General features: G+C 43.3%; 2 protein-coding genes across 3 annotated transcripts in view; one reads left to right on the top strand and one right to left on the bottom strand.

Moving 5' to 3' along the window:
* SNCB (synuclein beta) overlaps positions 1 to 526 on the bottom strand; it is a 34653-nt gene extending 34127 nt beyond the window's left edge. Inside the window, exon 1 of one of the 2 annotated variants that reach the window (XM_089527344.1) lies at positions 307 to 526. The gene's annotated coding sequence lies outside the window, so the exon portion shown is untranslated. Of the gene's footprint in view, positions 1 to 50; positions 137 to 306 lie in introns of those variants that run through there. The other variant, XM_089527334.1, reaches the window with a different exon arrangement.
* A 5872-nt stretch (positions 527 to 6398) lies between these two features.
* LOC149321710 (eukaryotic translation initiation factor 4E-1A-like) lies at positions 6399 to 27128 on the top strand. The gene is made up of 8 exons (XM_089516177.1): positions 6399 to 6407; positions 6914 to 7003; positions 21412 to 21500; positions 22286 to 22381; positions 24161 to 24224; positions 24597 to 24710; positions 26509 to 26648; positions 26957 to 27128. Exons 1-8 carry the CDS (start codon positions 6399 to 6401, stop codon positions 27069 to 27071), a joined length of 717 nt encoding a protein of 238 aa, XP_089372303.1. The 3' UTR covers positions 27072 to 27128.
* Positions 27129 to 27464: the final 336 nt, after the last annotated feature.

Genomic DNA, 27464 nt, shown 5'->3' with positions numbered 1-27464 from the left:
TCTGAGAGGGCTACATCTGAGATGCCAAGCCAATGGCTCGAGATGCCAACCTGGTGCTTCTGAGTCCTGCTCGGAATGGAGGGCGTTTGGGGGGGGGGTTCCTCTGGGGTTCCCAGCTGCCCTCCTCCTCCTCCTCCTCCTCCCCGCCAGACGGAGGGGGCCAGAGGGGGCTCCGAAGGCGGGCCACCTGCCGGCTGGCTCTCCCTGCCTCTTCTTAGGGATGATGCCTTTGGGCGGAAAGCACCGCCTGCAAGCCCTGGCCTGCTCCCAACTGGGGGGGGGGGTCTTTGGGGGGGCTCGGCTCACCTGGGGCGCCGGGGGGGCGATCAGGGCTGGGCTCCGTCGGCTCTCCTCCTGCTGGGCGGGGGGCTTCAGAGCCTGGGGCGGAGGAAGGGGGCTCAGGCCAGGGGCTCTGCCATGGAGGGAGGCAGGAGTTGAGGAGGAGGCTGGCTGCGATGCCAAGGCCAGGGCCTCCCCGGCTGAAGAGGGCAAGGGCTCTGAGGCGCCGGCGCAGGCTTCTCTTCCCTTCCCTCCTCTCCCGCCCAGAGGCAGCAGGCAAGCAGCAGGGCCAGCAGGGGTCCTCCTTTCCCCGGACGGCCCCTCCATCCCAGCCCCGCCCCCAGGAGGAAGCCCCAAATGTCCTCCATTCTGGGCATCACTCAGAAGCAGGGATCGACGTCTCTAGGAGGGGGGTTTTGGTGGTTTTTTTCGGGCTCTGTGGCCATGTTTTGGGCTGCATCCACACTGGAGGAATAATCCGGTTTGGCACCGCTTTAACTCTTTTCAGGCTCAAGGCTATGGAATTCTGGGAGTTGAAGTTTGTTGTGGTCCCTAGAGACTCCCAGAATTCCATAGCCTTGAGCCTAAAAAGAGTTAAAGCGGTGCCAAACCGGGTTTTCTCTCCAGTGTGGATGCAGCCCTGACTGGGGCTTCTGGGAATTGATCCAAACCCCCGAAGGCCCTTGTGGTCTCTTCCAACTCTTCCGATTCCATCAAGTTTGGGAGCCACTTTGGCTCCGACTAGAGCCAGGCAGGGAGCTGCTGCTTATTCTGTGGAACGTGCCCCTGGAAGACTCCCTCCTTGGGAGCTGGGCCTTGGCCAACAGGCCAAAGGGGAGAGGCATCTTGGCCCCGTTCCAAGGGGGTACCTTAGTATTATTTATCACTATCGTTCATTTATGTAGTGCCACCCGTCTACATGGTGCTTTGCAAACAGTTACAGGATAAAACAGTTATAACTATTCCAATAATACCAAGATACAATATAAAGATACTAGTTTTAAAAAGCCACACACAATTAAAACAAAAATAGTATGTATAGGTCCAAAACACACTCCAGAAATAATCCAGGATTTTAACTGCCATTTTAACTGCCCTGGCTCAAAATGCTAGGCAATTCTGGGAACTGTAGTTTTGTGAGACATTTAGCCTTCTCTGTCAGAGAGCTCTGGTGCCACAATAAACTACAGCTCCCAGGATTCTCTAGCACTGAGCCAGGGCAGGTAAAGCAGTTTCAAACTGGATTATTTCTGCAGTTTGTTTTTGGACCATAATCAAGTATACTAAAGATATGAAGCATTATATTTTTTTACCACATGAGGGAGTGGCAGCCAAGCAGCAGGAAGTCCTCCATACATTGTTGGACTGCAGGACCCATCATCCCTCACTTGAATGCATGTGGAGGAGATTGAAGTCTAACAGTATATCTGGAGCCCCATAGTTTCCTGAACACTGCCATACTGGTCTGCTTAAAAGTAGGTACTATGGGATTCTGTGGGGATTACTCTTGCCAAGAAAACCCCACGATAGGTTCAACTCAGGGTCGACTTAAGTCAAACACAGCTTGAAGGCACATAACAACAAAGCAGACAAGAGTGTCCTGTATACTCCATTTTTCACTTACTGCCAGTTCTTCCACCCTTTTTCTTTCAAGCACACATTCCCAATCTGAGAAGGAGGACATATGAGAGCAAGCTCTTTTGAATTTGCCTGAAACAGCAGCAGGAATATAGTTTATAATTAATTAATTATGTTAATCCTACATTTAGATGTTGTGCAAATATACTGCTTTTGTTTTATACGTATATTTGTATGGGAAATAAAGAATAAAATAATAATGAATAACATACAGAGTCCAGCCCACTTTTGAGTCTGGTCCTGCCCGCTGCTGGTTTTGCTGTGGTGATGTTAATATGTACCCCTTCCCTCATTCCGTGGCAGATTACCTTGAAGAAATGTGGTCTTGACAAGGGAGGAAAGTGGTCTAAATGTTCTTCTTGAGACTATGGGTGATTAGGTTCATAGGGAACACTCTCATACTGCATCAGATTACTGGTCCATCTAGAGCAGTACTGTCAACTCTGACCAGCAGTGATAGCTCTCCAGGGTTTGAGGCAGGTTTCTTTCCTAACCTCACTATCTGGAGATCCTTGGAAGTTTCCCCATCCAAGTAATAGCCAAGTCTGACTCTGTTTAGATTCCAAAATTAGACAAGACTGGATGAGTTCAGGCCAAGGTCTGGTTTCCTGATTCAATACCTCTTAGTGCTGCCAGTTTTAAAAAGTGGATGGGACAGTATCCAGAAGAGAGAGACTGTCAAGGAAAGCTGTGGGGCTTTGTATATAACTAGAGCAATCTGCAATCTGTGGGTAGGGTTGCCATAAGTGTCTACCTCCAAACTGGGACAAATGTTTAAAAAGTAGGAGAAATGTAGGACATATTTTGTAAATGGAGGACACGGACAACTAAAAAACAAAAAATTAATAAATTCAAAAAGCATTGATATAAATGCATGCTTCTTAGGCATGCTCAAAATGGAGGACATTTTGACATCCTTCTTGGATAGAAGTTTGGGATGTAGCTTTGTGTGGTGGACTAGGACTCTGGAGACCAGGGTTCATTTCCCTGCCTATGAGTGACCTCAAGCTCACACAAGTCACACTCTCTCAGTGGAAAGCCATGGCAAAACTCCTCTGAACAAATCTTGCCAAGCAAACCCCAGGATAGGTTTGCTTTAGGGTCTCCATATGGTTAGGGTTGCCATAATTGTCCACTTTTACCAGGGACAAAATGTGGAACAAATTCAAGACCAAACTGTAGGACAACTGCAGGACAAAACTCAGCCCAAAATGTAGGACATTGAAGAAAAATGGTGGACCTTAAATGTCCTACATTTTGAGCTGAGTTTTGTCCTGCAGTTGCCCTACAGTTTGGTCTTGAATTTGTCCTACATTTTGTCCCTGGTAAAAGTGGACAATTATGGCAGCCCTACATATGGTGGAAAACAACTTGAAGGTAAACAATAACAAAGAATAACTGAGTACTGTACCTTTAAGTGCAGTGGAGGATCCAGCATGGTGTATTGTCCTAGGACAATGGGAGACCAGGGTTCAAATCCCAGCTTGGCCATGGAAACCCGCTGGGTGACTTTGGGCAGTAAGTCACACTCTCAGTCTCTCAGGGGAAGCTAAGGCAACCCTCCCTGAAGAAACTTGCCAAGGAAATTATGCAGGGTCACCATAAGTCAGACAGGAGCTGAAGTCAAACAACAACAACAGCAGCAGAGGAGGAAGAAGGGGAGAGAAGTGAAGGAGAAGGAGAAAGAAGAAAAGGACAAGAAAGAAGAAGAATAGGAAAAAGAAGAGGAAGAAGAAGAGGAGGAGGAGGAGGAAGGAGAGGAGGAGGAGGAGAAAAAAGAGGAAAAAGTAGAAGAGGAGGAGGTGAAGGAGGCCCCAACCCCCTCCCCCGCCACCGGAGAGAGAGCAGCAACAGAGGCCCCCAAACCCCCACCACCACTGGAGAGAGGGCTATAACCCTGGCCTCAGGAACCCTGTTCTTATGAGAGTCCCCAAGGTCCTCCTTGGAAATGCTACCGTAGTTTTCTGTTTTATTTGTTTTGTTCTGTTTTGTTTTTGTCTTGTAATAATGTGTATGTGTTAATGTTGTTTAATTAGTTGGTTTTAATTATAATTGATTTAATAATTTTTAAGGGGGGGAGGGAATTTTGATCTACTATGTACTGTATTTTATCGTTGTTAGCCGCCCCGATTGACCTCAAGGGGCGGGATATAAATAAACTATTTATTATTATTATTATTATTATTATTATTATTATTATTATTATTGACCTCTCTCTTTTCCCTGTTGCTGCTGCCGCGCCAAAGGCACAACAAACAGCAACAGAGATCTCCAACCTCCCCGAAGCAGTGGAGAGGCCTAGAAGGCCTCTCACTGCCGGCCACCTCACTTTGCTGCCTCGCTTTTGAGCACCTGGCGCGCACGTTCAAAACAAGTCTAAATGGAGGAGCAAGGCTCAAGCTCCTCTTCTTAAGGCTGGCCAATTGGGGGCAGGCAGATTGCAGGCCTACCCCCTGCCAGCACTCACAGGCTCCTGCGCTCGCCATTAGGCAAGGGCGAGAGGGAGCCCGGAGCCCCGGCCATCCAGGACAATCAGGGAAGCGGGATGAGACCGTGCCGCTTCCTTAAAAAACGGGAAGTCTCGCCTTTTCCCAGGATATGGCAACCCTATCCCTAACCCCTGACAGCTCAAGATTGTTTTGTAGTAATCAACAATAAATGGAAATCAATACAAATATAGTTATAAGAAGTGCATAAAAATTAGATACATGGAAGCTTTCTTTAATTAGAAAAAAAATCTGAAAACTATATTCTTCAGTTGAAATGTATGGGGAAAAATGTAGGGCTTGTGGACTGAAAATTGGAGAGGGCTCCCCTACCTTTAATGGTTGTGTAGGAGAGGGAATTTCATAGATATTGGTTGTCAGATAATCAAGTAACAAGCAACATCTGCTGAAATTCCCACTTCTACACATTTGAAGGTGCAGTAGTCATCTACAATTTTCAGTCTGGCAATCCTATGAGTAGTGTTATATTTTTATTTAGAGTACAGTCACATAGCAATAGCAATAACAATAGCAAGTACATTTGTATACTGCTTATCAGTGAACTAGCACTCCCTAAGCGGTTTACAATGTGTAAGCCAATTTCCCCCAGTAGTGTCATTAGGGGGATGCAGGGGGTGACACCCTAAGGAGGGTGGTGACACTACTGTTGTTGTATTTTGGCAGAAACATTGTGGTATTTTCCTGTATCTCTTTAAAATGCTTTAAGAGATGGTGGGAGTGAAATAAAGCTCAGTGGGAGAAGAAAGGAAGGGCCTCATAATTTTTTAAAATTAAAATTTCAAAATTCAAAATTTTAAATGATGTAATTTTTTAAAAAAATTGAAAAAAATATTCTTTTAAAAATTCTTTAAATCTATTACATTTTAACCAAACTTTCACTATGTATATGTAAATACATTTAGGTTATGTGTATGATATTGTAATTCGAAGGTATACTTTTAATTTTGCTAGTTGTTTATGTCACAACCATTAACAATCACATTCAGTGATATATACAGAAGGCTGAGTGGACCCTGGAGCTCTTGTCTAGGATGAAACTTACAATGTTGTGGCTGCAGTACCAGCATTTAACCACTGCGCCACGAAAGGGCTCCTTTACAGTACAGAAGATTGAGACAGTTTGGCAGAAGTTTTGCTATGTTGATGCAGTAGTGTCATTGGTGGGGTGCAGAAGGTGTGGGCCACACTGAGTGACACCCCAGAGGAGGGGTGACATCTGGTTGGGCCCTCCTGCCCTTTGGGTGCAGGAGGGGGTGAGCACAGAGCCTTCCTGGCTGCTCCATTGCTGGGCTGCTTGGGGAGGAAGCCTGGAAGCAGGAGCAGGAGGGGTGAACACACACCCTTCCCAGGTGATTCTTTCTGCACCAGGTGATACCCTAGCTCAGGGGTAGGCAACCTACGGCCCGTGGTCCGGATCCGGCCCGGTGAGGCCTTGGGACCGGCCCCAGCCTGGTCCTGCTGCTGATTGCCGCCGAGGCCTTTGGCGTATCAGGAGGAGGCGGGCAAGGGGGTCAAGGGGGAGCAAGCGGGGGCAAGTAGCGGGCAAGGGGGGCAAGAGGGGGCAATTGTCTATAGAAGCCTCAGAAACATGCATTTATATTAACATTTTTTTAAAAATCAGCAAATTTTTCAGCGTGTCCTCCATTTCTTTTTTTAAAAAGTGTCCTCCATTTGAAAATTTTGTCCTACATTTGTCCCGGTTTATTTATTTATATAATTTTTAAAAATTATTTAATTATTTATTTATTGGCTTCGGCCCCCCAGTTGTCTGAGGGACAGCAACCCGGCCCCCGGGTCAAAAAGGTTGCCTACCCCTGCCCTAGCTTGTGACACCACTGGTTGATGGAATGTCAAATATGCTACCACCATAACAGCCACATTGGTGGGACAACTTTGACCCTTTACTGGAATGGTTAAAACGGCTTAGCCATGTACTTTCACCAACTGCATGTTGTATGTCTTCAGCCCATGGCCATGCCGCTAGTGAGTATGCTGTTTTGCTCCAACCCTACACTAGGGGCAGGGAATATTTCTCCCACTGATTTGTATGGAAGGGGGGATTACAAACCCACCACCACATCAAGGAGACCACCTTGACACAACAGAAGATAGGAGATGGTGTCACACAGCATTCAGCACATCTGCGCTAGTAGATAAAATCCAGACAATAAAAATGCATTTTTCATATATTTTTCAGATAATAAGAAACAGAGCATGTGGTTAAACTTATTTGGCCCCACGCTGCATATTGTTAGGGCTGCACAAAGGTAAACAATGTGAATGTGTAACCTGCACACAATGAGAGCACTTTGAACAAGATGCCTGTCTCAACAACATTTCTAGTGACTCAAGTGCATTGCTAATACTCCTCTGCCTAGAACTCTAACAGGTGTTTCTTTCTCAGGAATCTAGATAAGGATACTTCCCTGCAGGTTTATTAACCTACTCCTGTCAAGAAGGCTTCTGCACCCTGAAACACCCCATGACAGACTGAGAGGCAGACACTACTAAGATTGAAATCACATCTGTTCACCTTCTCTCTTCCCAGCAATTTCCAAAGGCACAGGAGCCCTGCTGGAGTAAGTGGTTGGCAATCCTGTGCAGAAGTGTGCTGAGTGCCTTTGACTTTTAGGATCCACACACCACCACCCTGATCCCATATGGCATGCAGTAAACACTATCCCATGCTACCGGTGTTCTTTTTGGGATTGATGATCGTTTTCCATCACCCATTGGCCAATAAGCCCTAGTCAAGCAAGGAGGGAAAAACAAGGGAGTCAGTAGCATATTCCCCCTCACAAACACATACTGCCCTGACCCTGGGCAGGGAAATAGGGTGCCAGGGCTCTGCAGTTAGTTATAAAACAAGTGAGGGAAGCAGAAAGGGAGGCAAGATGGAAAGAAGCAGTGCAGCCAGTGAAGAGGGTATGGGATCAACACATGACTGGCAGGCAACAAATGACTGGGTCATGTTGCAGAACTCAGGAGTGGCCAGATCAAAGTTTGTGTTGCCCCAAGGTTTATAATTTATTTAGAGAATGTTATCCTGGTACATACCATCATATGAAGAATCCTTGGCCAAAGGAGCTCATGATCTTAAAAAGTGTAAGCTTTCTTGTCAGTGTTGTTCTTGTTGCAGTGGATGCTGAGGGATAAACCTTAGGGACCTCGATGTACATTGTGGAGGAAGAAGTGAAAAATTTTGATATGAAGAGAAAGGAACAGTTGACAGTGGGGCATGTCTAGAAGGCAGGGTGCTCTGGGCACTCTCCCCTCACTGCCAGTGGCATCCCTGCAGTGGGTGTCAGCCAGTGGGGGGGGGGGCAGGGCTTCCTGTGGTGGTGCATGCTCCCTCTTCCCATGCTGCCCTGACTGGATGGTGTGGTGTGGGGGGTGGGAGAGTGCATGGTGGAGCATGAGGACAGTGCAAGGCGTTGGAGCTCATGAGGGGAATGGTACATGCAAGAAGCATATGGTGTCACCTGATGTGGATCACACCACTACACCCTTCCTAGTGACACCGCTGTTTTCTGGGCTAAAATGGCCTGAGGAGAACACAAATGTGGCAAAATTGTCTCCCACCCTCCAGAGAGCATTATATAAGTGAATACTAGTCAGAATCATGCATGCCATATTTCTGGTTTCAGTGTATCAGTATGTTTGTAAAAGCTGAACAGCAAAGGTACCATAGGCGCAGGACAGACTGCCCAAAAAGGGCAGCCTGCTGACGGCCTAATTTCCTCCGGAGGAAAAAGAACACAGAAAAAATGGGTTCTTTTTAAGCCACAGGGGTGGCGTAACAAGTGTGCCACTGTCACACTTGTTACGTAAGCGCCGCACTTCAATGTGCAGATGCCGTGCGGCACTTACGTAACAATGGCAGTGCCCATGTACACAGGATGCCACCATTGTTATGCTGCCCACACGTACTAGGCTTAGCGACTGAGCAGTTGCTGTGCAGTCCCTAACCCTAGAATCTGCGCTGATACAGCGCTTGTTGGCAGTATGTACCATGCAATAGACTGCCCTAGGGAGATCTAGCCAGTACTCTGTCTAGAGACCAAAATGACTAAACTATTGTACTTTTTATATTATCATGAGATGACATGACTTATTAGCAATAGGATGCTAATTACAATAATGCTATAAGAAAAGGAAAAGACAGGATCATAGCTATGTATATTAAAGCAAGCGAACAAGCCACAAGGCCTGAACTTGCAAAACCAGAGGTGAGTTGTGGATGGCTGGAGCTCTTAGAGTTGTTTATTCATGGAGTCACCATAAAGTGAAGCAGACATGTTGACAAATAATAGCAGCTAAAGAATGGAGGCTAAATAAATAAAGATAAAGATAAAATTTGGGGGCTGGAAAGACAGTATGATGCAGTGATAAGAGGATCTGTGGGGGAATCTCCAGCATGTGAGCCAGAGATAGCTACTGTATCTTAGGATCCAGGCTGCAGACTCCTTTCCTAAGCCCTTTACAGTGATTGTGTTACAGGAGCTCAGGCTTGAACAAAACACCATATGTACAACATTACACACAGAGGCCTCCTCTCTGTCAGTATCTGTATTCATCAGGAGGGCTCCTGGGATGCAAGCAATGTCAAAAGTGCTGTTACATGGCACAGCATGGGTTGTGTTGTGTTGTGTGTTTGCTTGTGTAGTAGATGGGCATCTGTACTTCCCTAGACCTCCACATGCTGCACCCACAAATTTTGATGAAACCAGAAGTGATTAAAAGTTTTGTAAATATGAAGACTAAACAAGGTGTAGAAGAGCATGTTTGAACTGCATCGCCAGAATGCAGATGTGATCACCAATTTTGGCTGATTTTTTGTTTAGTTTTTGTGGGTTTTTCAGGCTATGTGGCCCTGTTCTAAAAGAGTTTATTCCTGACGTTTATTCCCGATGTTTCACCAGCATCTGTGGCTGGCATCTTCAGAGAATGTTGGCCTAGAAGAGAGCTGGAGATATATATATATACTGTGTGACCCTGGGTCTGGAGGAATTCCATGTTAATCTGTGTATTGTTCTGTTGTTGATGGCAGGGCTCCAGGGTGGGAGGATATGCAAAGAGGATTAGTGTGTGCTAATTGGTGATCATTATCTGTTGGGAAAGCCCTTGACCCTGGGTGGTTTCTCATTTGCATTTGCCAAGTCCTCATTTTGCTATTCTTCAAGACTGGTAGCCAAACTTTGGCCCTTTACAGACCACCCAAAAGAGCGGTCTGCCGGCGCCAGTGTTTGCTGCGTGAAGGAACCGCAGCGGACAAACCGTGCAGCTCCTCTGTGCAGCAAAAAGAAGCCGCAAAAAGCAGCTTCTTTTTGCGGCGCCATTATGATGCTGCAAAGCGCCATTGGCTACGTCCGCTACGTCAAAATGGCAGCGCCCATGTAGAATGGGTGCCGCCATTTTGTACGTGCTTGGCATGTACTAGGATTAGGGGCGTCCGGAAAGGATGCCCCTTCCTAACCCTAGTACGTGCTGAGCACGTACTTTTTGGCGGTGTGGAACCCACCTTTGTTCACTTTAAGGGTTTCTTTTTTCCAGTTGAAATTATCCAGATGTTTATGGATTTCAATGGCTTCCCTGTGCATTCTGACCTGATAGTTGTTGGCATATCCAGAATTTCAGTGTTATCAAACAGTATTTTATGCCCAGGATGGTTTATAACAGGGGTAGGCAACCTTTTTGAGCCGGGGGCCAGGTTGCTGTCCCTCAGACAACTGGGGGGCTGAAGCCAAAAAAAATAAATAATTAAATAATTTTTTTTAAAAAATTAAATAAATAAATAAACTGGGACAAATGTGGGACAAAATTTTCAAATGGTGGACACTTTTTTTAAAAAAGTGCAGGACACGTGAAAAAATTTGCTGATTTTTTAAAAAATGTTAATATAAATGCATGTTTCTGAGGCTTCTATAGACAATTGCCCCTGTGCACGAGAGGCCAAAGGCCCCGGTGGCAATCGGCGGCAGGACCGGGCTGGGGCCGGTCCCAAGGCCTTGCCGGGCCGCATCCGGCCCGCGGGCCGCAGGTTGCCTACCCCTGGTTTATAACATGTTCTGCTGCTGCTGATTTTTCCGGCTGACTCAGTCTGCAGTGTCTCTTGTGTTCCTCGATTTGTGTTTGCACACTGCGTTTGGCGGTCCCTATGTAGACTTGTCCACAGCTGCATGGTATTCGGTAAACTCCTGAAGCTGTGAGAAGGTCTCTCTTGTCCTTCACTGAGTGTAGCATTTGATGGATTTTATTGGTTGGTTTGTAAACCATTTGGACGTTGTGTTTCTTCATCGGTTTCCCTATTCTGTCTGTGACTGCTTTGATGTATGGTAAGAACACCTTCCCTTTAGGTGGTTGCTTGACTTTACTCCTCCAGGTTTTTCTGGGCTTGGCAGCCCTTCTGATATCTGAGCTGGAACAACCATTATTTGTTGTTTTGTTTGATTTTTTGTTTGTTTACAATGGTGGATTTCCAGAGGAGCTGCACAAAAAAGGCCCCATGGGCCACACATGACCTATGGGCTGCACAGCTCCTGCTCCTAACCTACACACTTTGTTGAATGTCTGAACTGGGCTAATAGTTTATTTATTTGGTGACAGAGCTTCCTCATGCATCCTCTTTGCTTAACTCATGGAATTTTAACTGATTGTATGTGTATATATACTACAAACTGTTTTCTGGCTGTGACAAGGAGTGACAAGACATCCTTCTATTTTGTGAGACTATTATGATCACGTCCTGAATTCAGCAATAAATAGTTTGGACTATCTGGAATCTGATGACTGCATATATTTTCAAAAGCAGGGTTGCAACTTCCTTCTCTGGTATGGATTCTGTTTGTTTTTTAAACAGCTCCATGTCATGCAGAAACTGAATGAAGCAATTTTAGTGGTTCCGTTCCTACCTCTCGGGCAGATTCCAGATGGTGGAGCTGGGGGACTGTCGCTCCAATAAGAGGGGCCCTTACATCTGGGGTCCCTCAGGGAGCGATTTTGTCCCCCATGCTATTTAACATTTACATGAAGCCGCTGGGAGAGATCATCCGGAGGCATGGGGCGCGATGACACCCAAATAGTCTTCTCTGTGTCTCCAACTGATGCAGTGTCTAAGGACGGCATCTCTTCGCTCAATGCCTGTCTGGAGTCAGTAATGGGCTGGATGAGGAAAAACAGACTCAGCCTGAATCCAGAGAAAACGGAAGTACTTGTGATAGGCTCCCCCGGTCCCGGGAAGGAAGTTTGTCCACCTGTCCTGAACGGGGTCACGCTCCCTGTGAAGGACACAGTTCGCAGTCTGGGGGTGCTTCTGGACTCCTCGCTTCACCTGACTTCTCAGGTGGATGCGACAGTTAGAAGCGCCTGTTATCAGCTTCGGCTGATACGCCAGCTGTGACCCTACCTGAGCCGGGGGGACCTTGAAACAGTGGTATATGCACTGGTAACCTCTCGACTTGATTTCTGTAATGCGCTCTACATGGGCAACCCTTGTACCATACTCGGAAGCTACAATTGGTTCAGAATATGGCAGCAAGGCTGGTCACTGGTAGCTCCAGGGCCAGCCATATAACACCTATATTGAAAGATCTGCATTGGCTGCCTATCCGCTTCCGGGCACAATACAAGGTGTTGGTTGTTACCTATAAAGCCCTAAATGGCTTGGGCCCAGAGTACTTGGAGGACCGCCTCTCCCCATATAATCCGCCCCGCATTCTCAGGTCAGGAGGGAGACAACTTCTGAGAGTTCCTAAGGTTAGATACACAGTGTCCGCGCATAGGGCCTTTTCTGTTTTGGCCCCCCGGACTTGGAATTCTCTTTCTGATGATCTCCGCTCGGCCCCCTCCCTTGAGTCTTTCAAGAAAAATCTTAAGACTTATTTCTTCCGCCAAGCTTTCCCCCACATGTCCTAATTGTTAACTTCTTCTGTGTTTTGTGAATATTCTTATTGAATGTTTACTGGGTTTTTTTTACTGGTTTTAATTATTATGATTGAATGATGGTTTTTAATGATGTATTGTACTGTTTTAATATGGGGGGATTGTTGTTATTACAATTTGTATTTTACTATGTTGTAAACCGCCGTGATCAAAGGAACGGCGGTATATAAATAAAGTCTCATTCATTTATTCATAGTGTAGAGAGATGGGGGAAATGATGGGGAAAACCTTTTGCAGATGAATTGTTGCTTATTAATAGCCTGGAAGCCCTGCCACAGGATTGAAAAGGTGTCAAACCAGTCTGAAGCACCAAATTTTATTTTCCAGAATCTAATTTAACACACACACACACACACACAGAGTGAGATATATACTTTTATATCTCCTATTTGGCAATAACTTTTAATACAGGACTAGCTTGATGAATTATTAAATTAAAATCTCTTTGTTGAATGTCCACTGCAAAATGGTAGCACAACCTTCAGTTAGAAATCTACTATACTATACATATATTATTGTTGTTGCTGTTGTTGTTGTGTGCCTCCAAATATTTTTTTACTTATGGCAGCTTTCTTGAGGGTTTCTTGGTAAGTTTCTTCAGAGGGGGGTTGCCATTGGCATCCTGTGAGGCTGAGAGAGTGTGACTTGCCCAAGGTCACTCAGTGAGTTTCTATGGCCGAACTTGGAACTGAACCCTGATCTCTAGAGTCATATTACAACACTCAGAGCACTACATCACACTGGCTCTTATACATATATACAGGCTTATATGCAAACTTCTAGCTTTCCCCAATCACATTTTAAAAAGCACTCTTTATATAATAACAATAATAATAAAATTTATTTGTATTTTCCCACCTCTCCCAGATGGATCGAGGTGGGATTACAACCCAACAGTAACAATAAAATACAAGAATAAAACATATAATTTCAAACATTAAAACAGTTAAAAACAGTGCAGTCAACTTTTATAAGATAAAATGTTCTGATCCTGGATAGAAGAGTGAATGATGTTGTTACAGAAGATTGGGTGGATAGGCTTGCCGGAAGAGATCCATCTTAACTGCCCTCTTGAAACCCTTCAAGGAGGCAATAAGATGGATCTCTTCTGGGAGGTAGTTCCATAGTTTAGGAGCCACTGAGGTAAAGGTTCTTCTTCAGGGTTAAGAAACAAGTGGCCATTCAGATGTTGCTGGATTGAGCCCCATTCTTGCCACATTCTTGTTGCTTAGTTAATAACAACAAAAACATACCTGTTTGAGAGCAGCTGTTATCGCACATCTCAGCAATAGCATGGCTGGGGCTGTTTCTGCAATTGCTCACTTCCAAACTCCCCCTTAACTCTGCTTCCCTGCCCTATGCCCTACTCAGCATGCCTTTCAGGGGTTTTTTATTTTTATTTTTAATGCAGTCCCAGAGCTATGCTAATACAATTTAAGAGGGGGAAAGGGGAAAAAAATAGAAATAGAAATTAAAAAAATAACCTGCTTGGGAATAGTGAGGGGAGGGGGCAGGGGGAGATGAGGAGACACTGCTACCATGTGACTGCCACTATTGGAACCACTGTGGCATTAACATTTTGCACCTAAGTCTAAAGGGACCGCAGTGTGACTGGGAACTTATTAACAGGTTTCCTCTATCAGTGAAATGGGATGCCCTAATCATGCTCCAGAAACACAGTAGCTACAGGTTGGAGGAGATGTCATGCAATAAGTATCACCAAAAGGCACTATTTCCCAAATCTAATTGCAGTTTAAAAACTGTGGATTATAATCTCCCAAGTTAGCACGTTCCTTACCAGTTGGTGTGTTTGGAGTTGTAGTTAAACAACATCTTGAAGGGCCACACATTCTCTTCCACTGGGCTACAGCCAAGTGCTATGTTCTGTCACATTTGTTTTAATTCATTAGACACAAACACCTGGGGTTTGGAGTTTGCAGAGTGGCATTTAGAGCTGCAGTGCCTCACCAGACACTAAATTCAGGATTTCATAGGATAATGCCATGATGGTTAAAAAGGATTCATAGTGCTATAGTTGTGTAGTGGTAATGGGTTGTCTGAAATAATGTTACTGTTGTTTTTTGTGGGTTTTTCGAGCAAGGTGGCCATGTTCTAGAAGAATGTATTCCTAATGTTTCACCTGCATCTGTGGCTGGCATCTTCAGAGAATGGTGCCATGGAAGTGAATGGTGTATATATACTGTTTGACCCTTAGTTGAGAGGAAGTGGTTTACATGTTAATCCCTATGTTGGTCTGTTGGTGAATGGCAAGGCCTCTGGGTGGGAGGATATACGAGGAGGATTTCGGTCTAACCACCATGCCACCATTCTCTGAAGATGCCAGCCACAGATGCAGGTGAAACATCAGGAACAAATTCTTCTAGAACGTGGCCACATAGCCCAAAAAACCTACAAAAAACTATGGATGCCAGCTGTAAAAGCCTTCTACTTAGGGTTGCCATAAGTGAGGACTTCCAAACCGGGACAAATGTAGGGCAACATTTTCAAATGTAGGACACATTTTTATAAAAATGGAGGACGCGCAAAAAATTGGGGCCCCCAAAACCGTGATTGTCACGGGGGCCGCCGGGTTATGGCAACCCTACTTCTACTTCACAGTGTTACTGTTATCCTCAAGACTATTTTGCAAACAGTCACTGTAATTTCTTCCTGTAAGCTTTAACAAAGTATCCACGATCTCTCTTTCTTAGATTTCTCTCCAACCTGAAACCTTGTGTCTACAGTTTCTTCACTAAGGCTGGGGAGCTTTTGTTCCTCCAAAAGTTTTAGAGACGAACTCCTACAAAGCCTTGCCAATGTCATGTCACTGGCCATCTTGATTGCTGCCTAGAGATAAATCCAAGACAGCATATGCTGTGGTAAATGTATACTAAAATGCTATGTTACCTATTTTTGCAGCAAGAAACATGGCTGCCCTTCTAGAAATTACAGTGAAGTTGCCATACAACAGCTTCCTAAAATGCAGCATGAGGCCTGGATTCAGCATTGTCAGGCAGCTATCTATTATGCTCATATGCCAGCAGAAGGTTCTCTGCTGACCTGCCAATCCCCTTCTTTGGTTTTAGCCTTCCTTTCTGTAGCTTCCTGATCAATTACTCTTTCTAACTGTGCAAATGGAAGGAGAATTCTAACCAGTGTCAAATTATCATTGTTTCGGTATCAATTCAAGCAATTGTTCCTGGGTCGCTAGTGGATCCAGCACTGAAAGAAAAAGTTGTTGATTTCATCTTGTTCCTCATTCACTTCCTGAATCTCCTGGTGTTTCTGTTACCATTGATATTGTATTTGTCTAATAACTAAGTAAAATGGATGAAGCCAGGGTGTTAATCTCACTGGCACTGCAGGGCTGAAAATGGATTCACACATGAAGATTTTTGTGCTGCTCTCTATTGTACTTTGTATTTTATCACTGGATTACTCATTCATCCATTCATTCAATTTCCATGCCACCATTCTTAGAGTAGGTCATGCATGCACAGGAAAAAAAAGATCATAATATTTGAAGTCTTCTGAGGCCCCAACCACCTTGATCCAACCTTGCTTTTATCATTAAGCAGAGTGAGACCACTGCCTTGGGCAGCAGAAGACAAGGGAAGGGAGTGATGATGAGGTTGCATTCTGTTAGCTTGCAAGTGTCTTCGGATGCAGTGGAGATCTCTGTCCCATTATAATCAGCCCAGCTGTTTTCAGTATGGAGAGGATGTTTTTCTTTGCCTGAGGCAGCAGATTATTTTGGGGAGACCCTAAGAGTAACCTCCATTTGTCTTTCCTCTTTATGGGCAGTGATGTGGACTGGGACCAGACAGAGTGTGGGCATCAGAGCAGTGGTGAGAATGAGATCCTCTGAAATCATCCTGTCAAGGGATCCCCCACCCAACCCCACCTTCGAGATGACAACAATACAATATGGAATGCCTACTGTACAAATTGGCATCTTCTCAGATGATATGATGCTACAGCCTGTTTAGCTAAAACAGGAGTGGACAACTCTCCTGAGAGTGTGGTGTAGTGGTTACATTGTCAGAGCCATGAAATACAGTGAGTACTTGGTCCTCCTCTGTTTGCCTGATCAAACGGAGAGAGTTCTTGTGCAGATAAAGTAAGGAAGAAGAGAACTGTATATGCTGCCTTGAAAACATTTATAATATATACATATATAAATAATAATATAAACATACAAGTAAATATATAAATACGATGGCTTCCAGATGTTATTTTAGTTTACATCTCCCATCAGCCCTAGTCAGGAGTTTATCACACAAGGGAAAATGTGGAGTTTAAACAGAGATTAACCCATGAAAATCACGCAACTGACATTATAATGCAATTAAAATGAGATTAACACAAGAGACATTATCCCGTGAATAACCAGAGAATAATCAGGCAATAAACACCAAAAAGGCATTCATGGGGAAAAACTTGAATTATTTGCTGCTGTTTCTTGCCTGGTTATTCATGGGATAATGGCACTTTAATCATGTTTCATCTCGACATCCAAAGAAATTATTAGCGCAATTGGGTAAATCACCATTTATGGTTCCAATTGTCCCCTGTGTGATAAACCTATAGCCAAAAGTGTGGGAATATGGGAAGAGTCATCCAAAACCCTCTGGAGAACCACAGGCTGCCTACCCTTGGAAAGGAAACTTAAAATAGGACCAAATCCATTTGGATGCAATCCATAGTGGCAAGTGTTCTTTGTTATAGACATGAAATGGAATACCTCACAGCTCTCATTTCCTATTTAACCTTCTCTGTCACAGTGCTCTGGTGCCACAACAAATTATAAATCCTAGGACTCCATAGGAAAGAGCCATGACAGTGAAAGCAGTGTCAAGCTGTCGTAATTCTGCAGTGTGGTAGCAGCCTTAATTTTGACATGGGGGAAAAATGAGATCTAGTTCTCTTAATCCCATTAATATGACCTCTTTATAAGAAGTGGCACAAAGTGGGCCTGGCCCTAAACAAAGAACAAGCAATCAGAGCAGTGGAGACAGTGGGACCCCATTTTGGCCTAAACATTTTTTCTAGCCCATTGAAGGATACAGTGATCCCCCATGAAATCTCAAGGACTGAAGAAAGGAGCTGCTTCTTTAAAAAGTAAAGTTTTCTAGATTAAGGGCGGTTCTCAAAGGTACCTTCAGGATAAAAAGAAGGTTTGAAGAGGTGGAATCTGTTACTGCTCTAGAAGATGGCAGCAGCTATGATGGTAAGTAGCACAGTTTTCTGCTGATTTCTTTCCCTGCCTCCCAGGCTATCAATTGCAACTGTGGGCTGCTGCCTCCTTCAAATATAGCTCTGTATCTCAAAATCCTCATTCAACTCAGAGGCCTTATTGGCCTTGAGGGAGCGGGGGAAACTAGGCTGGATGATTGTACTTTGAACTCTCAACATTTTTGACTTGTTGCAAAATCATCTATCCCTCAAGGCTGCTGTTCTGTGCACCTGGGAAATAAGTTCTATTAAATTTAAGAGGACTTGTTACTAAGCAAATTTATAGTATTTGGCTGAATACTGGAAAAGTTACCAGGTAGAGGTTTCAATTGTTCAAATAATTATCTCTAGAAGGCTTACTATCAGGACTTGGGAGGATTGTTTTTTGTTGTTCTGTGTATTGATCAGCAGATGGGGGGAGATGCCTTCTATACATAAGATGCTTGGGAGGCCTACTTATAGCTTGCAGTACAGTCAGCTCTCCTTATCCATAGACTCTTTATCCATGGATTCAAGCATCCATGGTTTGATTGTGTGTGTGTGTGTGTATTCTAAAAAAACAAACCTTGATTTGCCATTTTATACAAGGGACATAATTTTATTATCCATTGTATTTAAAGAGACTTGTGTATCAATGAATTTTGGCATCCATGGGGGGTCTGGGACCAAAGCCCAGTAAATATCAAGGGCTCACTGCACAAAACTTCATCAGGAACTGCCCCTATTTCTTCAACAGTAGGGGGCTGAAGTAGATTTAACTGGAGAAGCCGTATGCATGTTAGTGGTAGGAAAGTATTATTTAACCATTAATTTTGACTTCTCTTAAAGCTGTTAAAGATGCTTTCTCCCCATAGTGGGAGGTGAAAATAGCTAATCCTAGCTTTTGATTTGGCTTGATTTTTGTGATGTCATGGGTCTGTATATGAAAACATTTATTGGTTTATTACGTGATTATGAGGCAAGTAGCTTTTGGGAGGGAAAGAATAATGAACTGTTGAAGTGAATGCTGATTAGATTTTGCATGGGGTAGTTGGTGAATGACAGAATTTGACTTGAATTAGTTTACCTTGGGGATTGAGAAGAGTGCTCATGGAAGGTGTCTGTGGTGGCAGCACTGAAGATGGAAGGGTAGTGTCCTATTGGGGATAAAAGCAGTATAAATCCTTATAGGAATCTTGAGGACATTTATACTAACCCCATAGCTGATGCCACACAAGGGGAGCAGGAGGACGTCCTTAAATATAGCAGAGGTGGGAATCGGGGAAAACTCTCATACTTACTGTTTGCAGAGAAGACTGGGAAGGTTTCACATATGGTGGGTTAAGTGCAAAGACTCAAACATTCAGCCATAGTGGTAGGACTGCCTGAAAGGTATCCAAACAGATGTTGGTACAATGTTGTCATCTCTTATCCCCAGCAGTCTACAACTTTTTGCTTATACAGGTATACTTCAGCTAATGAAGCAGATGTGTTCCTAGACATTACTTGTTGAATACTAATTTGGTACTAGAGACAGAAATAGCATGAAAAGAATATGTATGGGTTTCTACATGTGCACAAAAGCTTGATATGTTTCAGCAATTTTTTAATATAAATAACAACATGCACATTGAAATGACATATCCAGGTCAGCTAAACCTTGCATAGTAAACAAAAACATTTCTAGAGACCTCTTGGGGGCTTCCTCCAAAATGCATCTAGGGCCAATTATGATTTTTTATTTTTGTTTACCACCCTCCTCTTTTCTTATCATTCCATTTTGTTGGCAAACTTCTAGATCTGTTTCCTTAACATACTGGTGAGGGATAGCTTACCTGCTTCCCCCTTTTTTCTGTTTTGCTCTTCAAACATGCTCAGTAAAGTATTCTGGAGACAGCTGGTGTTTACTTCGCCAGTTGTAGACAGACACACACAGCTACAGTAGGATTGGCAGGAGTAGAATCTCACTCTTTCCAAGCAAAAGCATTATTGTTTACTCCAGACATGCTGCTGCAACCTATTAGCAGCTCTTCTACACCATCCTCCCAGTGTTAATGCCACAAACATTATTCCAGCTAGATAGAGGCCAAAGAGGGACAGAGGGCTGGTAGGTCTAAAAACACTTTGTAAAAATTAGCTTCTTTGTCAGAAGCTTTGTTATCTGAGGTATGCTTACATATGCAAATCCTGTTGCTTGAAGGTAGTTTAGGTACCACCAAGATGGCCTGACCCAATAGACCAAGCTGTGTAAAAGCTAAGCAATTTTACTTTCCTTAATGGTCATTTGGTAATTCTCCTTGGCTTTTCAACCAATTTCCACAAGTGTGGATTTTTGGGTTTTTTGTTTAATGAGGAAGATGGGCATTTCTAATTTGGGGGCTGGTTGGGGGGGCTGGCAGGGCTACCTATTTCCCCACATTTCTTACTAAACATGTGTCAAACAGAGCTGATCAAAGACATTTTGTTGCCTAAGACAAATGACACCTCCAAATTAAAGTCCATAGAACCCAAGCCATCTAGCTTTTTCACACTACACAATGACCGCACAACTATTCTACTTGAACTGCCAAGACAATATCCTGTGGAACCCTGGTGCTTGAAGTCTGGCCAAAGGCACTGGAATTATCTGGCTAAGAATTCTAAATGTCTCTCCCTAAACTGCAAATCCCAGGATTCCATAGGATGTAGCCAAGGCAATTAAAATGAAATTATAGTGCTATAATTCTGTGGTATAAAAGGTATAAGTTGTTTTAGCACAGTATACAGCTAACCCCTTAAGCCATTATATCCCATCTTAAACAGTAAAATAAAACAACAATTTGCTGACCTTTTTCCTAAGGCAGTCCTTTCACTCTATCTATTGGCAGGGCTGGCACTGGTGGTAAGAGATAGAAAGTAGTTTTGGCAGTCAGTGCTTGATCTTTCTGACCCTTCAACAGGCAAGTGCCCTTACTAACGCTATCCCCTATCCCCTAGAGCCTGCTGAAGGCACCAGCTGTTTATGGCTCGGCCAGTTCCATGGAGTGGGTGACCCTCTTGTCACATAAGTTGTCAACTTCTTAATTGGACCCTGAGCACTTCAAGCTGGTAGTGCTCAGGGACACAGTAAAGCTGGGAAAAGCTCCTTTTACTTTTGAAAAGCTGCTTTGTGAGAGAGCACTTGGTTCTCCTGTTCCAGGGGACAGATGCATAGACTGCCTACATGGGCTGTTTAGTTTTAACAACATGTTCTGGATGAAAACATTTTCCTAGAGAGTGAGAACGAAAACACAAGCTCAGATATTGGGTGTGCAGTTCCTTGGTGCTTGGTTTGTCTGCAGTGCCATACTGCTGCAGTGCAAATACATAAAACCCTTTGTTTGATCCTCTCTGATATCTGGCTTTGCGTACTCTCCAACTGATGTGGCAGGGACAGTCCCAATGAATCCTTTGTATTCCCATTTTTTCAGCTACTTTTAAAATGGCCTGTTTTCTTTCTCCACCTCCCCCTTTCCCCCTTTGTCCTCAATTAGTATGTGCTCAATTAAATCAGTAGGGAAAACCTGAGAGAAGGTGGAAGAATCTTGCCCTTTCCAGTAGTCTCAGGCTAAAGCAAACTGCTGCAGCATCTCCTAGCCCATGTGTTCTACCTCATTTATAACGTTTAACTATTAACCCCACTCATGTTGCTTGATCAGATGTGTGCTGATTTTCATACATAAAATGATGGTTTTATTTGCTCTTTGCCTAGATAATTATAGCCTACACAGTTATCTCTTGCCTGAGACAAACCTGCAAGAGGCATTTTTAATGCCTGTTGTCATAATGTATGATCTGTTCATTCAATTGTCAGGTAAGCACACACGAAGACCAGCAGAAGCACAAGGCCAGAAAAGGAGAGGTGGTTGTGGAACACATCAGCAAGCACCCCCTGCAGAACAGGTACTAGCTGAGCAGCAAAATGGGGTCTCAACATTGACTGGTAGTAATGCCACATTAATAATTTCTGCTGTAAAATTGGCCTTGTGGTGCAATATCGTGGCTTTCCTTTCTTAACGGCCATACTTCCTATTGAAAGATCCAGTTAGCTGCATCCAAGAAATGGCCAAGATGAGTGTGCCGTGGTATAAGAGATACTGTATTTATTGCCCCCTGCCACAAATCTCTGTTTTGGTTAAAGAAATACTTGAAATCTTCTTTCTGGAGAGATCATTGCTATTAAACAAGGAAACTCTTATTTTTGTGTTAAGGATCCTTTAACATCTCTTGCTTCCCACTTCTTGCTGTAGTGGAGGTTGAGAGGAGTAACCAAATCCTACAAAGAACAACTACGGTAGTCTTAATTTTCTGCTTTGAGAATGTCTTGTGTTTAATGAGGAATATCTCTTGAATCTCTTGAATATCACTTTTATTCCCCAATCTTTTCAGTCAGGAGTGGAAACTGGGCAGGGGGGGAAGTGCCTTTATTCTCTAGCTGTTTCAGAAAAAGACTTCAATCTGTATTGGTTGAAGTCTGTATCCCATTTCTTCTTTAGTGCCTCTCATTACAGTGCGTCTAATGCAATTTAGATTAGGATGGACATGGGCAACACTTTTCAGCCAGAGATGGTGATGGTTAGACCTGTGGCATGATATACTGGGATGTCATTGCACCCTGGCAATCTCCCTAATATGAGATTTGTTTTCATAGCTGGTGGTTTAATTCTTTCTTCTGTTCATCCCTGAAGGTGGGCTCTATGGTTCTTCAAAAATGACAAGAGCAAAACATGGCAGGACAACTTGCGTCTTGTCACCAAGTTTGACACTGTAGAAGACTTTTGGGCGTGAGTATATTCTAGTTCTGATTCTCCCTGAAACAGTCAAAGGAACAACATTTTGCCACTGAGCCCTTTTTAGTAGGGCTGATAGACGACTGCCTGTGTTAGCCTCAGGAAGGGCATGACATTCTGATACTGCTTCTCTTGAAATTTCTAATACTCCAATTAGAGTGCTGCTAATATCATCTTGCCAGACTTTCTTGATTGGGAGCATTTAAGGGGGTCAATTTGAAATTAATGTATTTTGTTGATATAGGGCTAGGCTGCTGCTTTTCTCTAAGATGCACTTGAATAACGTTAGACTTGCAAGCAAATTCCTTGGATACATTAGAACTCCAGCTGTGTAACAGAATTCAGAAACTTCTCCCCTATATGGCATTCAGGAAAGAATCTTCCATTCTGCATCTCTCTTTAAAAACGCTTGTACATTTACAGAATGGCTCTACATTTTCTTGAGGAACAATGGTGTTACTCTTTTGTGGCAAAATGAAGAGTCTTGTAGCACCAAGATGAAATTTTCTGTTCTTGTTAACTGTCCTTAAGTAATCCTTGATTTATGGTGATCCTGTGGATGAACCTCTCCAAGCCTCCCTATCCTCTACTACTCTGCTTACATCCTGAAGAATCAGGCCTGTGGCCTCCCTGATTGATTCTATTCATCTGACATGTGGTCTTCCTCTGTTTCTGCTACCCTCTACCTCTCCCAGTATTATTGTGTTTTCTAATGATTCACGTCTTCTCATGATGTAGCCAAAGTGCAACACAAAAATACCACAATAAGTAAAGTGTCATAAGATATTGGATTTCAAAGGGGGTTTTTTTGGCTTGGCATTAATTGTCTTTCTCATTAACACCCTCACCAAACCACAATTATTGGGGGAAGCAATGCCAATTGCTTACCAAGTGTAGTGTGTGTGAGAGGGTGAGTAGAGGGAAGAAGGCAGGAGAGAACATTAAAGTCCTAGCAAGAACATTTATGTACAAGCTTGGGAAAGGAATTTGATATGATGTACTAGGTGGAATTGTGAGAGAAAAATATCACCCAAAGCTGTTTCCCATTAGAGACTATACCGCACATGCTTTAGCACATACATATGCCAAATAAAACTTCTTTACCATGTAAATACATACTCTTGTTGTTGTATGCCTTCATGTTGTTTTTGACATATGGTGCCTTATCATAGGCTTTTCTTGGCAAGATGTGTTCAGAAGGGGTTTACTTTTCTTTGCCTCTAAGGTTGAGAGAGTGTGACTTGCCCAAGGTAAACCACTGAGTTTACATGACCAAGCAGGGATTCAACCCCTAGACTCCAGAGTCATAGTCCAATGTGCAAACCATTATGCCATGCTGGCTCAACATATAATTGGTTAAGATATTTGCAGCAAGTGGAAGGTGTCTGTATTTAGTGCAAAATAGTTCTAACAATGTTTTCCAGGGAAGGTCATTTGCTTTGAGTACAGTGGACCCTTGTTATACGCTGGGGTTTGGTTCCAAGATCCCCCGTGTATAACAAAATCCGTGTATGCTCAAGTCCCATTAAATATAATGGCAGAGCAAAATGGTGTCCCTTATAAAAAATGGAAAATCAAGGTTTGATCATTGAAATTTATACTTTTTTGGAACATTTTCAAACCGTGTATGCTTGAATCCGTGTATAACAAATCTGTGTATAAGAAGGGCTGACTGTATATTTCTGTGTAATACCCTAAATTTCTGTTGGGAACCATAGGCTATTTGCTCAGTTTAAGTCCTGATATATCTGTCTCCTTTCATTGAGGTGGCAGGCTGTACAGCCATATCCAGTTGGCCAGCAAATTGACATCTGGCTGTGACTACTCCCTTTTCAAGGTAAGACCTGTCCCACTTTTAACACATTACTGATGTTTTTTTTCTAATGCTGCCTCTTGAAGGTAGATGGATCGTACTAATGTTAAAATTGCCACAGTAATTTTGGCATGCACTTTATCACACAATTTCTATTTATTTGCGCACAATGTAAGTCTCCTGTGGGAAGGTGAGCAACAAAGATTTACTCAGCCTGTAGTGAAAAAAATCGCTCATTGTCTGCATTTTCCCATATGCTCCAAGCCCCACAGCTTGCAGGGAAGCTGGCTCGAAAGAATAAGAATGATCTATAACATCATGTCATAGAAGAAAATGAGTAACTTACATGTAATGAAGTGACAAGCAATTCTTGTCTCTTTGACTTTTTCTGAGCAGGATGGCATTGAACCGATGTGGGAAGATAACTGGAATAAGCATGGTGGTCGTTGGCTCATCACACTGGCCAAGCAGCAACGGCATACAGAACTTGACCGATTCTGGTTGGAGACTGTAAGTAACCAGATTGCTGTTATGCACTTGTGCCTTTCTTCATTCTAAAATGTGGTATTTTCCTAGATTTCAGTGTAGTGTCCGTCCTGGGCCTGAGATTTATTTTATTTTCTCCAAGTTGTCCTCCTCTTCAGCAACTGAGGCCATGATAGCTTATTGAGAATGACATGATGGCATGAGGTAGAGAGAGGAGGAAACATCCAGACATGGGCAAAATTGTAGTTTTTTGTGGGTTTTTCAGACTATGTGGCCATGTTCTAGAAGAGTTTTTTCCTGATGTTTCACCAACATCTGTGTCTGGCATCTGCAGATAATGCTGGCATGGAAGTGAGTGGGGTATATATAGACTTCCATGCCAACCATGCCTTTGGTTGGAAGGAAGTGGTTGACATGTTGATGTCTGTGTTGGTCTGTATTGAATGGCAAGGCCTCAGGGTGTCTATTTAATTAGTGATCCATTGTCTGCTGGGAATCCCTTGACACTGAGTGGTATTTATTTGCAAGTTTTGAGTTTTTGATTTTGGTGTTTTTGAGGGCTGGTAGCCACACCTTGTTTACTTTAAGGGTTTCTTCTTTCTTGTTGAGTTGTCCAGGTGTTTGTGGATTTCAGTGGCTTCCCTGTGCATCTTGATCAAATAATTGTTGTCATGTCCAGAATTTCACTGTTTTAAAATAGCATTTTATGCCCAGGATGGTTTACAACATGTTCTGCTACTGCTTATGTTTCTGGCTGGCCCAGTCTGCAGTGTCTCTCATGTTCCTTGATTTGTTTTTGAACACTGCATTTAGTGATCCCTATGCAGACTTGTCCACAGCTGCATGTTATGCAGTAAACTCCTGCATCCATGAGATGGTCTCCCCTTCGCTGAGTGCAGCATTTGCTGGATTTTCTTGGTCAGTTTGTAGGTTGTTTGTAGATTGCGTTTTCTCACCAGTTTCTCTATTCTGTCTGTGACTCCTTTGATGCATGGTAAAAATACCTTCCCTTTGGGTGGTTTGTTTGTCTTCACTCCTCACAGTTTTTCTGGGTTTGGTAGCCCTTTTCTCTTCCCATCCAGCTAAGACATCAGAAGGGTCAGGGGATTTCCCAAGAGACAACAGATCACTAATTAAATAGACAAATAATCACTTCCTTCCAACCATAGGTCACACCATGTATATATACCCCACTCACTTACATGCCAGCATTCTCTGAAGATGCCAGCCACAGGTGCTGGTGAAATGTCAGGAAAAAAAACTCTTCTAGAACACAGCCACATAGCCCAAAAAACCCACAAAAACTATGGATGCTGGCCATGAAAGCCTTTGACTTCACAATGGACAAATTTTTTTTTTTAAAATTACTGCTCCCAGGATCCCTCTATTTGGCTAGTCTAGCCAACAACATAATTTTTTCCAAGTTCTGGAAATGTAATGTGGGTTAATTGGTCATTATTTCTCCCAGCAAAAGGGCCCAAGCTTGACTCAGGCTTGCATCCTTCCGAGGTCGCTAAAATGAGTACCCAGACTGTTGGGGGCAAATTAGCTTACTTGCTAATTAGCTTACTTGCTGTTCACCGCTATGATCTTTGGAATAGCGGTATATAAATAAAACAAATTATTAATTATTATTATTATCTCCCTTCCTCCTCTGGTAATTGGTGGACTTGAGTTAAGATACTCATTCAGGTCCTTATTCATGTAGTGTAGATCATTATTGTAGATAAGGAGGACTTTACATAGCTATAGTACATCATGCAATTACTGACATATGTTTCTATATAAACTTCACAACTTTTTTCTTGTCACTTTTTTTTAGCTGCTGTGCCTGATTGGAGAAATGTTCAGTGACTATAGTGACGATGTCTGTGGAGCAGTCATCAACATACGTGCCAAAGGGGACAAAATTGCTATCTGGACCCGGGAGGCAGAGAACCGGGATGGAGTCATTCATATTGGGTACCTGACCATGTTTTTTGTTGTGAGATGTTGAAAAATTTGTAGGAGATCTAATTCCAACCTTCTATAAGTTAGGTCCAGAATATGTAACAAGTGGAATTTCATGGGTTTCTTTAAAGAGTTTGAAGCCTTCATATATGAACAGAGCCAGATACACATGGCATGGGTTTGTGGAGGTTTCCTGAAGCTTTGATGATGAGGTCTTCATTAGGAGGGGAGGTTAAGTATATAGTGGTCAAGACAGAGAAGGAACAAGCTGAGATAAAACCTGCCACTCACAAATAGTACATACATGTTCTCTTTTCCAGGCGTATATACAAAGAGCGCCTGGGCTTATCTTCAAAAGTGGTGATTGGTTATCAGGCCCATGCTGACACAGCTACCAAGAGTGGTTCTCTCATGAAGAACAAGTTTGTAGTGTGAAGTAGCCAGCATGGAGCTATACCATTCGCAAGATCTCTTGGGGTACCAGATGTTTGGAGATGGTTATAATCGAAATATTCTTTATATCTGCTGTCAGTATTAAAGTGTTGCAACTAAATGCTTTCTGTCTTTGGCCTGGATTAGAGTTTTGGGGAAACAATTTATATATGTGGCAAATTTTTGTTCTATTAGCCTTTTCTGGACTTCCTTTACCCTCAGGAAAACACACTAAGAGCAGAAGCTTTGTGAGCCTTTGTAGCCTGGTGAACAGAGAAAGGCTAGACACAATTACCATTCTTCCAAGTGTCCGCGTGGGAAAATGAGAACCCCTTGGTAACTGGGCAGCCAATTAAATTTCTTCACATGCCTTTCCCTCTTAACTGCTGTTCTCAT

Source organism: Sceloporus occidentalis, unplaced genomic scaffold (genome assembly GCF_023333645.1).
Source record: "Sceloporus occidentalis isolate IW3139 unplaced genomic scaffold, rSceOcc1.0.p SCAF_1, whole genome shotgun sequence".
NCBI lineage: Eukaryota > Metazoa > Chordata > Lepidosauria > Squamata > Phrynosomatidae > Sceloporus > Sceloporus occidentalis.
The sequence above is the reverse complement of the archived record's forward strand: the minus strand, read 5'-3'. Positions and strand labels throughout refer to the sequence as shown.

Bases quoted from the DNA above. Each gene is read 5' to 3' on its own strand.
- LOC149321710 (XM_089516177.1), top strand. The intron at 21,501-22,285 runs GTACTAGCTGAG...TCATCCCTGAAG, and splicing joins AAGCACCCCCTGCAGAACAG to GTGGGCTCTATGGTTCTTCA. The intron at 24,225-24,596 runs GTAAGACCTGTC...TTTTCTGAGCAG, and splicing joins GTGACTACTCCCTTTTCAAG to GATGGCATTGAACCGATGTG.